The sequence below is a fragment of the Bipolaris zeicola genome (genome assembly GCF_000523435.1).
Source record: "Bipolaris zeicola 26-R-13 unplaced genomic scaffold scaffold_210, whole genome shotgun sequence".
NCBI lineage: Eukaryota > Fungi > Ascomycota > Dothideomycetes > Pleosporales > Pleosporaceae > Bipolaris > Bipolaris zeicola.
Window position 1 is genome coordinate 1 of NW_006912259.1, and position 16,641 is coordinate 16,641.

Genomic DNA, 16,641 nt, shown 5'->3' on the forward strand with positions numbered 1-16,641 from the left:
TAAATCGATTTCTCGCGACGTGTTACCCCTATATCCGATAGAAAATTGACGAGTTTCGATGAAAAATTTCTGCTTAAAAGTTGGTGTGTGTGTTATATGCGATCAAGGTGTGTTGAAAATCCTCGGTTTCCATCTTGCAAAACTATCATGCGAGTATTACTATGTTAGAATTAGTATATTACAGCTGCAACGATGTACAAACTTCATTAAATGTATAACGCTAGAATTCCACACAGTCAATGCTGGATATATGGGTTTATTTTGCTCTACCGCTGTCATGTCCAGCTATTGGATTTATTCGATCGTCGGTCGGTGTAGCTCTTTCAGGTATCGATGCTGCAAGCGGCATATGGTTCTCGTGAAACGACTTGTACCGGCTCGGAGAACCATCGCGCGATACTGCAGGTTCGCTCTTTAGCTCCACTTGGCTGGTCAAGGTAATAGTCATTTCCTGTTCCTTGTTTGTTGCTGTGCAGTTTGGTCGAAGTTTTTGTAGCCAGCGCATCACGCCATCCTTTGACCTTTCCTCCTCTTCGGGAACCGTCTCTTGGTTGCCTCTTTCTAGATCTGTGTTCACCTGTCCTGGTGTCGCCTCTTGCCAGTTTTTCATCTCATAACTATGTCCTTTGTCAGACATGAGCTCTGGTATGCTTTGGGGAGCGGCGGATCTTCGCGTTGACATGAAGCCTGCTGATTGACCGGCCGTAAGCGTTTTGGAGGTACCAAGTGACGATTTCTTGAAAGATAAACCTCCGGTCAGCGCTCCAGATAGACTCCAGGGTATTTTCGCGAGCAGTGGCTTGAGAACGGGAGCTGACGCGCACATCTATTCTTGGTTAGCCCTGTACAAAGATTTGGTCACACGTGCTTACTACTCCCAGATCAATCTCCACGGCAGCTGCAATCCATAGTGGATATGCATACCATGTTTGATCCCACTCGTTGAAGAGACTCCGATATATGAACCAAGTTCGCACGATGCCAGCGCCAGTTACTATGAAACCCATGCTAAAGAAAAAGGCCACGGCTAGACGTTGGTGGAGAGGCATTTGTAGCTTGGGGTTTTTAGCATCTATCGTTTTGCCCGAGTGGAAGAGAACTTACTCCCATTACCAAAGGAATGGGTGTCACTGTTGTCAGAAGATCTGCAACACAGTTGATTATTCCAACAATTAGAGTTGCACTTGCTTCATCCAAGCAGGTCTCTGGTGGTGCACCAAGAGTCCAGTAGTTTTTGACGGGTATGCAAAAGAATATCGCGATGCAGGTAAATGACAGAAAGCTGCTGACTGTGTAGAAAACGTTGAAGTGAACCAGCCACCTGAACCATCTGAAGCGCAGCAGGTATTAGTATCCGTACTTGGCACATGAAGCATATCACAGCTAACGACTCACGTTTTTCCTGAATCCGAGACCAGACGGTAGTAGAAGCAGTGGAGCGAGAGCCTAGTGAAGGTTGCTGCCGCTGTGAAGGCTAACTTGGCCGCCATAGCGATTTTGAATGTTGGAACAAAATTTGAAATCGGTATGTCCCAAACATGTCTATAGTGGCCACGTCAGAAAGGATTTCTTGAAGTACACATTCATGCTTATTCACTTACCTATCCCATCCGTATGACTTGTTCGCTAAGAGGACAACAACTGTGAGGCCCACTGCGAACAACTACACTATGTTAGCTAAGAGTGGGTTTGTGAGAGAAGACTACTTACAAGCGCGAGCAAGATGAAGACATCGTCAACGCCGAACCATCTTTTGATTACAATCCGTGTGTATAGTCGCGCAGCCACAATGAGGAATGTTAGTGATATGAAGATGGCATTGACTATGACAAGCGCTGGCCCTCGCGTTACTGGGTCGTCATAGTTGGGGGTCGGCCAGCTCAGTATGACTGACGCTGGCGGCAGCTGCATTATGTATTGCTGAAGACCGGGTTGGAACGTGCATGCAAGGCATGCAGGCACAATGGTACCTATAGGCGGCGGTCTGGGGATACGATCGGTCGCGAGAGAGGGAACAAGATCAGGAAAAACGAGTAGCCCAAGGATCCAGGCCTCAGTATTATGTTGGTTGACTGGCTTACTGACTGGGTCTCAAACATGACATATGGGTCCGTTATTAGCTGCGGCACACACCTAAGCACAGACTGCAGTCGGGGAGACAGTGTCACATAGCATGTGGAGCTCGCGTGGCACCTGGACTCACAGGGCGGCCCCAATCAAGCGCTCCATTGGGGTTCGTATTTAAAGGGAAAAAATCCCCGCGCAGGGTGAAACTAGACGGTAAGGAGCGCTTCCCTGTCAGTAGATCCGACGTATTTTCTTGATCTGACCCAGCATTTCAGTGTGCTGTCAACTGATTTGACTTGGCTGTCGATACTTGCTATAGCGATACCGCTGAGAAAAAGAGGGTATGCTGCTGATCTGCCGTGATTCCATCCACCTAAGGTTACACTATCTCTAGTACACCACACAGATATGTAGGTAATCCCAATGCAGAAACATCCGAACCTATCTGAAGGTTCTTATTGGCGCCGGAGAAGCTCTTGTCACCGCTACTGGGTGCAAGACAGATACAGTTGGCGTAGGCATGAGCACCCTCGCATTTCATGTTTAAGAGCCGGCCAGCAGCGGCGAAGCCATCTGAAATCCTGAAACTGTGGAGTAAATGTACCGAGTTTCGCGAAACGTTGTTCTCACAAGCTGGTGGAGCGGATTGATAGAGAAAGCTCCCATGTCGGACAATAGGAACACGCCTCTCGCCAAGCCACAAGGTTGGAGCAGGTTCCGCACTAAAGCCAGTTAGTCGGAGCCCTGCAGAGATCTACAAGCTTTGCGCCAATCACAATCTCCATTTACGAACTCTAGATCCATGCCAAACTTTAACACAAGGAACGGCCCAATGTGGTCGGCATACATGCTAGTTCTCGGACTCTGGCTCGGCCCCTTCAACCGCCCTGACCAAACATCGAGGTGGGCCCACCAAGTTCATGACTCTTTTCCTCCTCGAAGCAGCGGTTTCCAGCTTCGTATTAGAATGCCATCCATCAAGACGATTGCCATGGTACGGGGCACAGGCCCAAAGACACTGAGTTCTCGTATCTCCAATGTCCCGTCTATACGAACATCCAAGAACCTGGGCGGAGCTTTGACAACCCATCTCCTGAGTGTCCAGATACTGCGGTCCAAATGTCACTTGGAGAGGTCGTCAGCGCTGCGATATTCTGATTGGGCACGTCTAATCAGGTGGGACATGGCAGTCTTTGCTATTCTAGGGCGATTAGTCCTGTTGCTGTACTCACTTGGCATCTTTGCCGTGTGTCACCAAGGTCTGTGGCTTGGTGACGATGCAAGTCCATCCCTGTTTGATATATAAGGCTCCAATAGCATATCGCTAGCTCCAACTTTCCCAGGACCCAACGCCGGATCTAAGCCGTGGCGTACTGAGTACACGACATCTAAGCTGTGCGCGAAACAGAGCACGGCCATGATTCCATTGCCTCGGGTACTACATGTGGGAGGAGAATTGCGACTATCTCCGTTCTTGCAACTATCGAACCATCGATCAGTCGCTGGCGTTACAACGCCATCGACGGATTCCCAGCCACATTTCATGTTACTGGTAAAAGCTGCCACGCGCTATAACCACTGCTCTTAATATTTCCAGGCTTCATGCCGATTCTTGCCCGTTCTATTGTGGGACTTCGCTTTCTGTAACCACATACTATCAGCTTTGCTGGTCTACAAGCAAGCCGCATCCCCCCTTCTGTCTATTGTCAACTAGGTCATCTCCAACGGTAGATCCTTACTCAGCCACATCCACCATGACGGGCGGCCCCTTGCACCACGTGGTTTTTGTGTAGGAAGCGAACGGGCTTATACGAGCATCCGCGTCATCGAATAAATTGCCCGATCAGGCCCAAGAATAGTGACATGTTTCGTGGTCGAGACAAGCTTAGCACTATCGTTCTGGACACATGGCTGTCGCATTGACATTATAAACTATGGATATAAGACATCTGATCACTAATACCTGTCGCAATTGCCGGACTCAATTGGCTGCATCTGGGGCGTCCGCCAAACAAGTTCATCAATCGTGGCTTGCGCGTACACCATCACTAGCTCGCGGCAAAACAGCGGCACATCAGAAAAAGCAAGCATGAACACTAAAACGGTTGCACCTCAACATTGAATGTACATCCATGAGCTGGAGCCCAGCCACAAAGCACTCGGTGTTTAGAATCAACTTGTTCAACTCATACAGTCAGTAACACAATTAACCCAGCCAAGTAAATAAATGTAGGGTCACACTTGATGCAAAATCCCCACTCACAAGTCCCCCTCAGATGAAAAAGGGAACCCGGAAGCCTTGAGCACGGGTAACTTTCCGCTCCACTTGGTCAACAAGGAACCCCCCAGTCCAAGCCTCGTGCATCGATCAGCACTAGAATGAATTGGCTTCCATCAGCAAATAAATCAGCCTAGCATGTATGCACCCGCTGCAAGAAATCAAAATTGCACCATACGACCCCCACCATCACCCACCAAGGCAAAGGGGGAAGGGGGGGGGGAGGACGGGATGAGGATGTCGCATCAACGTCTTGCCTATAAGATATATCAATCTATAATAAGGACAAGGAGTGTACACAATCAACAAGACCTTTCTTATCTCAATAAATCCCAACCAATCAATTCAAAAAACGAAAACCAACAAAGGAAAGTATGCCAGAGACAATGACATTCTTCTCTTTTATTTTGTCTCCGGTCAGCACCGACGGAAGATTGGTTCCGGGCAAACCTACACGCCAGCCACCCCCCCCATCCAAAATCGGCGGCGTAGTGGAGCCGCGTGCTTTTTCTCCAACGCCCCCCGCCCCTCCCCTCGATTCGCAATCGGGGCTTCCGTGTTTCGTGGCGGGCCAGACGGAGAATTTATCGTTCTAGACGCACATGTGTGTGGCATTAGGTGTGTGTTGTGGCGTTTTCGAGTTGCTGATGAGTAGGTGAGTAGGAAGGTCAAATACTAGTTGCTTGGAGCTTGGTACCATGGAATGTGGTCGTGGTTGTGTTCGGGGGGGAGGGGGGTAACTCGATTCTGCTCGTGGTACCATGTAACTGCATACTGCATTCTTCAGGAGATGTTTTTGTGTGTTTGGATAGTTGTGTTACATGCAAGTAGTTCCTAGACATGGACAGAAAGCTAACGTTATGTTCGTTTGCTTAGTCTTGAGAGAAATTGACAATTTTACTTGATGGAATTGACTTTTATGTTGAACGGCTTAGAATGACAGGTTTTACTTTTTCAGTTTGCAATCTTGCATTACATGGATATAAAAAGTATAGTAGAACGAAAATGCTGTTTTGCCTGGTGGTAGAGTAGTTTGTGTAGAACTAGCACGACTGAACTTTTCGTCACGTAATCACAGCGCCATTGACATACGCAGATATCCACATCAATATGTGTCTAGCCAGACGAAGAATCAGAGGCTACACCTCCACGATCATATGTTACCAGCGGGGCCGCCCGTCGTTTTCCAGTTCCAGGTTTCAGCAGAGAAGCGGATCGTGTACCCAGCCGTGATTTTGCCCTCTCGGTTTCAAGATGCAGTGCCTTTAATGCTTGTTGTTGCGGCAATGTTGCATCAGGATCTGTAATAGGCGGGCGTGCAACGAGTCTGCCAACGTACTTGCGACTGTATTCCGAAGCGATATGAGAGATTTCAAAAACCTCGCATTTTCTTGGGAATCTCTGCGTCCATGGAAAGGGCTCAGCTTGGAGCAATGGCGTGCAAAAGTCCACTTCTCCAACGATGATCAAGCCAGCGAAATGATTCGGGTAGTTTTCCTCCGAAAAAATGTCCGTTGCACTGGACATGGCGGAAGAGTCTTCAGTAGTGAGATCGCTCTCTAGAGTGTAAAGCCTCTGGTCAAGCCATGTCCGATCCAATATGTCTCCAGAGTGACTTCGACGATGGCCCTGCAAATGGCTCCAGTGTGTCTAGATGTGCAAGCATCGATTGAAGCACTACAATACGGTCTGCGATACTACGAAAGCAGGAACTAGAGATTCTCTCATCTATGCGTACCACGGCCTTGAGGTAGTTATCATTCAATGCGTCAGCTATGCACAATGCCGTCTGGATTGCGCACTGGCACGGGTTTGTGTGAATGTAGATGATGCCGAATGGAAGCATTTGGTTGATTCGACGGATGGCGACTGCTTGTACATCATGTGAACTCCGTTGCAGACCCTCGAATAACTCGGCATAGCTATCAGGCTGAAAATTCTCGCATTTCGCCAGATTTGGGAACAGGGCGCGTATTGACTCGGAGCTGTTGGAGTGGAACTGGTCTCCAAATGTAGTGGGTAGCCTCCTATCTGACATAATGGTTGGACAAGGCGTTGACGTTGCAATGTTCCGGCATTCAGGTGTGTTAACGAAGTATACCGACTTTTTGGTATTCACTACAAGGTAGTCCAGTTTCCCTTTCAAACTCAGACCTTGTAACAATTGGTTTTGCTTTGCAATCTACTGGGATAAACTTACGTCCACCTGGCTGCGTTGATGTAGAGGAGGTATTTGTATCATTTGGTTGATTGCTCCATTGAGTATCCTGAAGCCATTCAACAACAGCCCGTTGGTCGATGGTACCAATTTCTGAGTTCGAAATGATAACACTTGCAGCTTTGGACAGGGCCCTGCCTCTTGGACTTGAGGACTGCAATGCTGCCTCCACAAGTCTCAACTACGATATGTCAATTGTTGCAAGATCATTTTCCAGATCGTTATGTTGAGAATCCGGTACTGGAATGAGCGTGTGTAGTTTTTCCACTAGAGTTGACAACTTGTCCAGTAGTTCCTCGAATTTTGATTTGTCATGAACCGCCCAGCGTGCTTTTGAAGCTGTGCTAAGGGTACTTCGGTCTGGTAAGGCTTGAGCTGCTCGAATACAGAACCTGGACCATGAGGTGCGAAACAAATTCATGCTGTTCGGACTGAGTAAATTCGTTGATATCGACTGTTTCTTTGCCAAGGTTGCGGTACTGGATTTGACGCCATAACGCTGTTGCAATAAGCTGGCATCTGAGAGAAGACTTTGAATTGCACCTAGCGCATCTTTAACAAGCTTGGAAACTGTCGAGTCTGCCAACCTGGCATGTCGATCCTCTTTCTCGATCTTGAGAATGCCGCTTGAATTTCCCCACAATAATAGTTGTGTTTTTTCAAAGTCCAGCCTGATGAGAAGGTAGATGAGGTCTTTCTCCAGATTTCTCCCTTGGGAAAAGGTCTCGAAGCATTCGACGCAGGTGTTGAATAGTGTTGCTAGTGCAACAGCACTGAGTGCTAGACCGGCAACCTCCATTGCTGTATAAACAAATGACGGACAGTAGTTTAGAGTGTGGCAGAGACGGAGGGGCACAGTGAGCTCCTTGTTTTGTCGTCGGAGGCTGTGCAGGTTGGGCAGGCTGAGCAGCCGTCTGATGCAGGAACCACCAACACGTGTCTTGCATGTTGTGTAACGTCACCCCTTTTACACTAAACATGCGCGTAGCACACAATACACCTAGCTAGACTAGAAAATGTTTTGCAAAGAACTAGTCATATACAGTGTGTCATTGCGCAGAGCATCTCACTACACAAACAAGGACGTCAATCATGATTCTTGATGGGCGGAAAAAGAGATTCATGTCAAATGCAGATGCTCACTATTGACAAAGCACAGATATATGTAGTACTCATTTCATTCATTCAGATTATTCTTGTCATTGCATTAAGTCGACCCCGCGACACACAGGCCAGTCATCATTCATTCGATCCAACTCCAAACATTTGCTAGTATATCTACTTCTGCGCCTCCTCTCTCTTTACTCTGAAAAATGCTAGTTTGGCAAAACGTCCTAACTGGTCCCAGTAGTGTCGACCGGCAGAGTGATCCATGATTCGCTCTAGTAGCTTGACGACTGCCATGCGGACATCCTGTCTGGGGTGGAAAAGGCCGAGACTGAGGTAGAAGAGACCGGCATCGGGTATAACGCAAAGCAGCTGGAGAACGGTGTCGTATTGTAGTTGGGCATTTACTCTCCTTGCAGACTCGTTGCTGATATTAAGCGACTGTGCCATTGATGAGAGGTCGGTTGATGAAGCAGTGGTGCTCTCACTAGGTGAACCTGCTTCTTCCACGCACCGTGCAAGTGCGAGATAGATGGCTGCCGATTGATCATGGGTGAGCTTCAGACATCGCAGTTTGTCATGCTGGTGGTGCATGTCGAGACCTCGCACTGGCCTCTTGCCCCAGCCCTTTGCAAGATCCTGGATGTAACTATAGTAACTTCTGGTGTTACGCCAGCCTTCGATTCGATGAACATTTGCTGCAAGCTCGCGGAGCTTGGAGCCTTCATCTGACCAGACGTAACCATGCCCAGAAACACCATATGCACCTGTTTCCGTGTCATGAGCGCCAATATACAGTGCTGATGCCCCGTAGACGGTTTCTTCAAAGGCGGCTGCGATGCGGGTGAATTTAAGCACCCAGGAGCGCCATTTTGCCCGAATTGCGTTTTCTCCATGACGGTTGGCAATGCTTTCGAGAAGTTTGTCCATGAACTGATTGTCGCCGGTAGGATCAATACCACCACCCTTACTGTCAAGGCCCGATTGTCCATTGAGTCCATTCAAAGGGAGGCCTTGCTGCTGGAAAAACAATGATCCCTCTGTGGGTGAGGCTGACTCGATTCGATTGCTAATCTTCATACGGCCAGTAGGGAGGTCGCACAGGAGGTCCCACCACTCTGGCTTGTAGGAAAATGCAGGATTGGTGACGCCAGCGATGAAGCCAGGTACTTTGAGCAGGTCGTCCACTTTAGTAAGATCGGTGTATGGAAACGCATGTCGCACAAAGCCGCGTAGTATACCGCCAGATGCCAGGGCGCATGCTGCCAGCACAGCCTCTGCGACTTCGCCTGAAGGGCGATTGTGTCCGATAAAGATGATGCGCTTCTGGGTTAAGAGAGCATTGACGAGAACAATGATTGGATGCGTGAATGCACCGCTCGTTGTCAGATGCGGGTGCAAGGCAAATGGCTGCGGTTGTGTTGTGTGAGGGGTGGAGAAGGTCTGTATGAGCTTGATGAGGGAAAAGTCGCCCACGGTTTCCGGACTTAGGGAAGTTGGAATCTTGACAGGCACGGGTATGCCGTTGTAATCGATCTTGGACTCAAACTCGTGAGTGTCCCGGGGGATGGTATATACTTTCCTCTTAGATTGAGGATCCGATGCAGTTTCGTCCGCCTCTTTTGCAGCATCCTGCTTCTTCCTTTGGCGGACCATGAGCTCGAATTTCTCTACAAACATGTCCTTTGCGTCGCTGGCGCCCAGCACAAAGCTCTCAAGATGAGACAATTTCGGCAAGAGCGACAGGTCCATGGAGTTGAGGGCATTGTAGAGCGAGGCAAGTGTTTCTAGGACCGGCGCTCTGAAGTACTCCTCGAGCGCTAATAACAACAAGGGCTTGTATATGTGCAGAAAAGGATGGCGAGTGCATATGGCCATGGCTTTCACAATGGCACCTCTATGTAGAGTCAGTGTCTGGTAAACTCGTTTGTCGCAAGTTGGTCAGGGCTGCCCTACCTCTTCACGGTATTGTCCTGTTTGGTGTTGACCAGATTCAGGACGTAGACCAAGGGTGGCCCATCTGGATCCGGCCCGCTCTCGCTTTCTGTGTCGTCGTCGTCGTCTTCGTCATCATCATCGGCCTCGAGTTCGTTGTCGCTGTCGCGGTCCTTGCGCGCTTCGGCGGGGGAGGTGGCATTGTCATTGTCGTCTTCCAGACCGTGCTTGCGCCGCCTTCTCCGTCGCCTGCGCTCTCTCCGTGCCTCGCGCTCCTCCTCGTCGGCGGTTGTGTCCTTGTGCAGAAAGAAAATGGTCCAATCCTGGCTCCGGACGTGGGCCTGATCGGGCAGCATGAGCTCGGCTAACATGGTCTCGTCACCGCTTATAGCAGCGGGATACTGGTGCTCCATGATGGAGCCGCGGTCAATGTCAAACGAGGCGACGAGTATGTACTCGACATGGTTCTCGACGGCGTCGGCAGGATACTGGGGGCGCAGCTTCATGCCGGCTCTTGCGTGGGACATGGCGGAGAGGTGGCGGAAAGGGCCGTCGCGCTCCGACTGGGTTGAGTCGTTCTCTTCGCCCTCGCGCAGCATGGGGGGCTGCGGGGAGCGGGATTTGGGGTAGTGGCCATTGCGGGTAGATGGTGAGCGCGAGGGCGGGAAGGAGGAGAAGGAAGGCTGGCGTTGCAGCGTCAAGGGCTGGGCAGGACTGGGACCGCCTGGTCGCTGTGATATGACTTCGGCCATGAGTGTTTGTTCTCCCTCTGCTGCACTACTATGTACGGGGCCCTGGTTGCTCGCATTCCCTATAGATCTACAGGCGCTAGCGTTAGGGGGGCTAATGCTACAGATGGTCCGAAACCAATGTCACCCTCACGACCACGGCGGCAGCCAGTCGGGACGAGGGGAGAAGAGGTAGGGGACACGAGGCGCGGGCTCCATGGCGCTGAGGTGGGCGGCGGTGCAGGTGCATGCATCCCAGCGCCCGAGTGCATTCACGAGTAGGAAGCGTACTTACAAGAGTCGACATGTGCGTCCATACGTAGTCCATACATAAGGTTAGTTATAATAATAACATGTATCCGACGTATGGGCTAACTGCATCTGCTGGCGCCGGCGGGCTTATCGATTGCCTAGTTCCCCCCCAGCCCAGCGCACGCCTGGCCTGGTTGCTGGGCCACGCCGCCTTGGCCGCAAAACACCAGCCACGGTCAACAAGCGCCGTCACCACTATGCGACAACGTTATCACACTGTACTGACGCCCTCCCCCAACCCCCAACACAGACACACGCACATACCACGCGCTCATGGACTCGACCACGCCCACCCCCTACAAGCCCTCGCCGCTGTCCTTCAACAACGCCCGCCAGTCGCCCTTCCGCCGCCCGGGCTCCATCAGAGAGGCTTCCCCCTCGACCCTACGGCCCTCGACACCAAACAGCTCTCCTCTCAAGCCCAAGGACACGCCCAATACCCCCTCGCAAGCAAACCTCCGCCCGGCCGCTGCTGCTGCACCCGCCCCTGCTACCGGACCCGCATCACAAAACCCTCCGCCATGGCTGCACACGCGCACACGATCAGGCACGCCTGAACCACCCGCTTCGCCTGGCCGCCATGTCTCGCCCACGCGCAATGCACCACCACCCACGGCCCAAGGCACCGGACGCCCTCTGAGCACGGCGTCGATTGCTGCCATGTTCGAGGGCACCGCCAAGGATGATACGCCGGCACCTCTCTCCTTCCGCAAGCAGTCGCCGCCTGTTGACCCTGTCAAGCCGGTGGAGAGGCCAATTGAGAAGCCAGTCGAGGTTCATGTAGATCGCTTCGCACACCTCTCGCCAGCGCCCTCACCCGCACGCTCACCTGCACGCTCGCGCGAGGCTTCGCCCGGGCGACTGGCAGCCCGGCCACAGACCATCCGGCGAATGGCCTCGAGTGACGCTCTTTCCAAACTGCCGCCGCCCCTCCTACACAGTATGCGAGAGTCGTTTAGTGTCATGGACCGCGACGACGATGGCCATGTAAATGCTGCAGATGTGGCCGATATGCTGTCCCAGCTCGGTCTCTCTGCGACCCCGTCCCAGCTCTCGACATACTTCAACGGCGCACAATCCATCAACCTGGCCAACTACCTGACAACACTATCCGATCTGCTGGGCAACCTCTCGCACCAAAACGAGCTGAGCGCAGCTTTTGAGGCATTCGATGACAACGACGACGGACAGATTGACTTGGCAGAGCTAAAAGATGCCCTGCTACATACGGCACCGCAGCCAGGCGAAACGCTGCTTACCGAACGGGAGATCAACATGGTGGTCGAGGGTTTCAGTGGGCGGAGAGCCTTTGGAAAGGGAGGCAAGGGTCTGGGCAGAGGAGAGGTGTTTCGATATCACGATTTCCTAGCAAATCTGACTGGCGGTGGCAATGGCGGCGACAATGCCCAAGGTGCCGCTGCGTCAGTCTAGTTGTGTTTGTAATATGCATTGCTGCATTCCCTCACGCCTCGAGTTTGCGGCGTTGTATCATGTTATGGAATGAATGTTGATGGCCTGGTGCCTTTGTCGGACGGCATGGAACGGACATGCACAAAATACATATTATTAATAAATGGAATGGAATCTGAGCCTAGCCATAAAAGGCTGTTTTCAACTATGTGTTAGCGTAATGAGGATTGGCTTGTGAGAGTTGTTGCTGACGAAAAGGTGGGAGAGCCAGCTGGAACAATAGTAGGGCTTTTGTCACTGAGGTTCCATGCACACATATCTGGGGACCCTGGTCTTTGTCAAAAGTCGGTGACAGCACCGTGAGCCATGATTCGAACGACCGCCTTTGCTTTTTCTCTACCAGACCGGATGACATGCGTTGTTAGCACGATACGCGTTGGCGTGTCTTGTGCATCGTCTTCCTCATGGGATTCGGGCGGAGCTGTCGGTGAGATTGCGTGGCATCGTGTCTTGCCCGTCGCAATGGCATGCCGTCATTGTGCCTGCACGGGGCACGAGTCAAGGGCGGCCAAGCATGGGGGAAAGAATGGAGACGAAAACGTGGCCCAGTGCCTCGAAGCTGTTACCGTGGGTTCGCCGTGGTGTCTTGAACCCTGTTGTTGGTGTGTTGTCACGACGGGCGGTGGGCATTTCGATTGGAGGGCGGGGCACGTGATGTACAACACATTGGCGCAGATTGGGCAGCTCCGTAAATCGCCATCCACTCGTTCGCGAATCTGTGCAAATAGTGTCGCGGTGGCTCTTGAAGCGGCTAGCAGTAGTGAGTTGGTCGGGAAAAGTCACAGGTGTAGTCGCATCTAGCACCCTCATTGGGCCCGTTTGCTGCAGCACAGACATCGTTCGCGCGCTGCAAGAGCGATTGCAAAGCTTCCAGCATTTTATATCTACCACTCGGCCCCTCGTCGCCTCTGCCATTTCTCCGCATCCAAGATGAGTGGTCCTGGTGAGAATCGGTAGGTCCAGAGGAGCGCCCATCCGCCTTGCTGCACATTACTGACCACATGTCTCACAGCTGGCGACGGCAGGGTCAAGCCAACCGCAACTCAGGCGCAAACACCCCCACCAAGGACGCTGGTGGCCGGCCGCAGTCCATGGCCGCCGCACCTGCGGGCAATGTCTGGGGAACCAAGCAGGCAAAAGCCTCGGGTCCTACGCCGGCTGCACAAGCTCAGGCCCAGCCCGAGCACCATGTGCCCGTCAAAGACTTCAATGCCAACGAGGTCAAGGAATTCCTCAAGAAGAGTATGTTCCCCGAGCGTACAAGTCACGGCACAATACTAACTAGAATGTAGAATACCTCGAGAGTACCGCCAGTACGAGCCCCGTAGTTTTCCACGCACATGGCCTAGTAGTGCTAACATGAGCCTTGTAGACCAGCCAGCGGTATATCACAAGGTCCCGGGTGACTCGGTGTCGAACAGGAGCAGCGGAGCATGGGGCAAAGGCGGTAAGGCGCTTATGTGTAGCAAATGCTTGCAGACATGGAATACTGATTCGACGCAGGCACCATGCCGCACCTCATGACAACGGGGCAGGACTTCTTCACGCAGCTCAAGAAGCAGCTGGCGACGATGGACCAGACCAAAGCAGCGCAATAGCTGCAAACAGGCGATGATTGTTTGAGCGGCATTCGGGTAGGCATTGCAGGCGTTCTTGGGCATGGTTTTCTGGGTGGCTACATGGCAGCACCTTGCAGGAGCATGGTACGACTTTGAAAGGGAAAAAAAAGGCGTTTTGGAGCCTGCGAAGGTACATGTTGTCCGGGCTAGCATCATGACAGGCGATGGCCATGTGGTTGACGACAGGGTCATGGGATTTGTATGTATGTATGTATGTATGCTTGTAGAGATGCACGCAGGGACCAGGCTGGGATAGAGGAACAAAGGGACGTGGGTATCTTTCAATACGAGCCTCGAACCGGCAGCTGCATGGAGCATTCTGACATGGACATTTGCAGAATCAGATGGTCAAGTGAGGCGTCTAGTAGTGTGTAGATGTGTGCTGGCTGTGGTGGGCGTGGTTGTATATGACCAGGATACCCATACCTTCTCTCCTTTGCGAGGGACCGTCATTTTCTGACAGGCCAATCCCAAGCAGGCAGGGCAACAAGCGGCAACTAAACACTGTGTGCGAGGGGACCTGCTGTGTGCAACCACATCATCGGCTTTGTTGCTAGACTGTTTATCAGTGTTGCGCCTGTCCTGTTCTCCCGCTCTGCACTCACACAGAATACACGTAGACAAATACCGTACGTACCGCCAAGCGCCGCCAGTCGCCAGTCGCCTCGCAGCACCGCCGGTACCTTGCATCGAGGCTGCAGTTGCGCAACCACAGCCGAGCCCGCAACCTCAAGTTTAGGGGTACCAGTCACCGTCCACACGCCGCTACCCCGCCACGCACCTCTCCTTTTGCGACTCCTGCTCAGCACGCACCGCTGTTGCTTGCACGAGGTTGGGCCCCATCGAGCCCTCGGCTGCCAGTGCTGCGCGATAGAGGCGCATTGCGCTCCTTGATCACGCTCGGTTGATCCCCGATTGGGCTCTCCTAATGCGGTCCGCCTTTCCTTGACCAGCGACTTCACGATCCTCGGACGCGTTCGGCGCATTCCCATCTGGCCCTTGATCCACCCACCCATAGCGCCATGTCCTCTCCACCAGACACACCGACTCACCGTCCTCTATCCTCGCACCGTCGACACCCCGACAGCCTGGACATGTCCCACAACAACGCTTCCAGGCGCCAATCCTTCAACCGACGCTCTTCCGGCTACTCGCCCATAACCCCGCGCTCGTCGCACGACTTTGACGACGCCTCTGCACACAACTTTGACGGCGCCATAGACGGCAATGGCCTCGGAAACCTGGCCGACGAGCTGGGCGAGATATGGGACGACGATGACGACGCCATAGACGGCGACTACGGTGACGACATAGACGAGTCGCACGGCGACCTCGCCGCCATCGGCACCGCCATCGAGCACGACGGCTCCTATGGCGTCGACAGCGTAGCCAGTCTCAACGGTGTGCGTGATAGTGGTGTGGCCATGCAAGACTCTCCTCCCACTGGCCTCAGCCCTGCCTCGGCTGCAAAGTTAAAAAAGCACAACAGGCAACGATCGCTGTACGACGGCTCCGACTATGGTGACGACTCCGACCTGGACAACGAGGGCATATCACCGGCGCTCGAGTCGAGAATGGCAGCTATTGAAAGCCTAGCACGGCGGGGCATGGAAGAGAATGGCAGCCCGTCAGACGAGGTGGTCAAGCGAGTGACGGAGCAACTGCGAGACTTGGGCAGCCAGATTGCCATAGAGAACGGATCCACACGGTAATTTCATTCCTCTCCCTTTGTATGATTTTTGCTAACAGAAGAAACAAACAGGCTTAAAACGGCTCACGATGCTCTCACAACGCACCTAACTCACCAGTCCCGTACCCTAACATCTCTAGCCGCCTCCTTCTCGGGTCCACGACCCATCCTGCCCGATCCAGAAACCATCGAAGAACTTTTGCCAATCATACAATCAACCCTGGATTTGCTTCCCCATTCTTCCGCTGAGCCACTCGTTGCCCTGTCCCATCTCACACACTCGAGCCGTGAGCTCCTGCAACATCTCGCAAACGTAAGCGACACGCTGCACATGTCCCGGCAAACCACCATGAATGCCACCCGTAGGCTCAAAGTTAGCAAAGAACAATTACAGGACTGGAAACGCGACAATGAACGGACAAAGGAGGCACAAGAGTACATTGAGCATGGAGACTGGGACCGGCGACTCAAAGAGAGGGAAGCCAAACGTGCGTGTGCAGACGTGCTGGATGGATTCGAGGATGTTTGTGGACAATGGAGAAAGAGGCTTTGCGATGGCCTGGGCGCGACTACTGGGTAGAACTCGCCTTGCGCACCTTGCTAGTAACTTTCTTTTCTTCCTTCTTTCTCTTCTTTCTCTTCTTCCTCCTCTTCGCTACTCTACACGTGGAGAGATTTCGCTGAAAAAAAGAATAAGACTAATATAGAGTCTGTAGCATCTTTAATGGCGATGCGAATCAAGAATATTCGGCAAAGCATCTCGGCACTACAATACGGGACTTTTCCATGTTTCCAGATGCTAGGGAAACGAAATTGGGGCGTCCCTGGCGGATTATACTAGACGGATCGTAGTTCCTTTTTTGTGTTTCTTTTGTTTGGGAACAAAAATGTGGATTTTTTTCTCTGTTGTCTATCACCCTACCCTTTTTTTTTCTTGTCTCTCTCCTTTCTTTTACAAATTTCATATGTACATTTTTGCATCGTCATGGTCGTATGGTGTTTTTGGATGGGCATTTGATAGATGGAACCTTGGTAATACCCCTCCCCATTTATACACTTGGCTTTCTGAGGACAAGCATGTAGTAGCAAATATTGTCGATCGTTCTATAGATGAGAGAATGAAAGGTAGTACAAATTGAAACGGGTCAGTGATTTGATGTGTGGGTGATACGGGGATGAACAAAGGTACTAATAACTACAGAGAGACTAACAGTGTA

At 51.9% G+C, this 16,641-nt stretch overlaps 6 protein-coding genes across 6 annotated transcripts; 3 read left to right on the forward strand and 3 right to left on the reverse strand.

Annotated features, from left to right (window-relative positions):
• Positions 1 to 256: 256 nt before the first annotated feature.
• On the reverse strand, positions 257 to 1,911 carry COCCADRAFT_40162 (uncharacterized protein; the record flags this gene model as incomplete). The annotated part of the gene is made up of 6 exons (XM_007718051.1): positions 257 to 826; positions 873 to 1,055; positions 1,105 to 1,330; positions 1,396 to 1,542; positions 1,602 to 1,663; positions 1,789 to 1,911. The coding sequence occupies 6 exons, from the start codon at positions 1,909 to 1,911 to the stop codon at positions 257 to 259; spliced, it is 1,311 nt and encodes a 436-aa protein (XP_007716241.1).
• Positions 1,912 to 6,963: 5,052 nt separating this feature from the next.
• On the reverse strand, positions 6,964 to 7,362 carry COCCADRAFT_68032 (uncharacterized protein; the record flags this gene model as incomplete). The annotated part of the gene is made up of 1 exon (XM_007718052.1): positions 6,964 to 7,362. A coding segment is annotated over one exon (399 nt), but the record flags the coding sequence as incomplete, so codon positions are not given.
• A 479-nt stretch (positions 7,363 to 7,841) lies between these two features.
• COCCADRAFT_106521 (uncharacterized protein) lies at positions 7,842 to 10,204 on the reverse strand (the record flags this gene model as incomplete). The annotated part of the gene is made up of 2 exons (XM_007718053.1): positions 7,842 to 9,567; positions 9,627 to 10,204. 2 exons carry the CDS (start codon positions 10,202 to 10,204, stop codon positions 7,842 to 7,844), a joined length of 2,304 nt encoding a protein of 767 aa, XP_007716243.1.
• A 714-nt stretch (positions 10,205 to 10,918) lies between these two features.
• Positions 10,919 to 12,076, forward strand: COCCADRAFT_8328 (uncharacterized protein; the record flags this gene model as incomplete). The annotated part of the gene is made up of 1 exon (XM_007718047.1): positions 10,919 to 12,076. One exon carries the CDS (start codon positions 10,919 to 10,921, stop codon positions 12,074 to 12,076), a length of 1,158 nt encoding a protein of 385 aa, XP_007716237.1.
• Positions 12,077 to 13,045: 969 nt separating this feature from the next.
• Positions 13,046 to 13,713, forward strand: COCCADRAFT_106509 (uncharacterized protein; the record flags this gene model as incomplete). Its single annotated transcript, XM_007718054.1, has 5 exons — positions 13,046 to 13,068; positions 13,128 to 13,357; positions 13,408 to 13,428; positions 13,488 to 13,562; positions 13,619 to 13,713. The coding sequence occupies 5 exons, from the start codon at positions 13,046 to 13,048 to the stop codon at positions 13,711 to 13,713; spliced, it is 444 nt and encodes a 147-aa protein (XP_007716244.1).
• A 1,043-nt stretch (positions 13,714 to 14,756) lies between these two features.
• Positions 14,757 to 16,004, forward strand: COCCADRAFT_8330 (uncharacterized protein; the record flags this gene model as incomplete). Its single annotated transcript, XM_007718048.1, has 2 exons — positions 14,757 to 15,442; positions 15,497 to 16,004. 2 exons carry the CDS (start codon positions 14,757 to 14,759, stop codon positions 16,002 to 16,004), a joined length of 1,194 nt encoding a protein of 397 aa, XP_007716238.1.
• Positions 16,005 to 16,641: the final 637 nt, after the last annotated feature.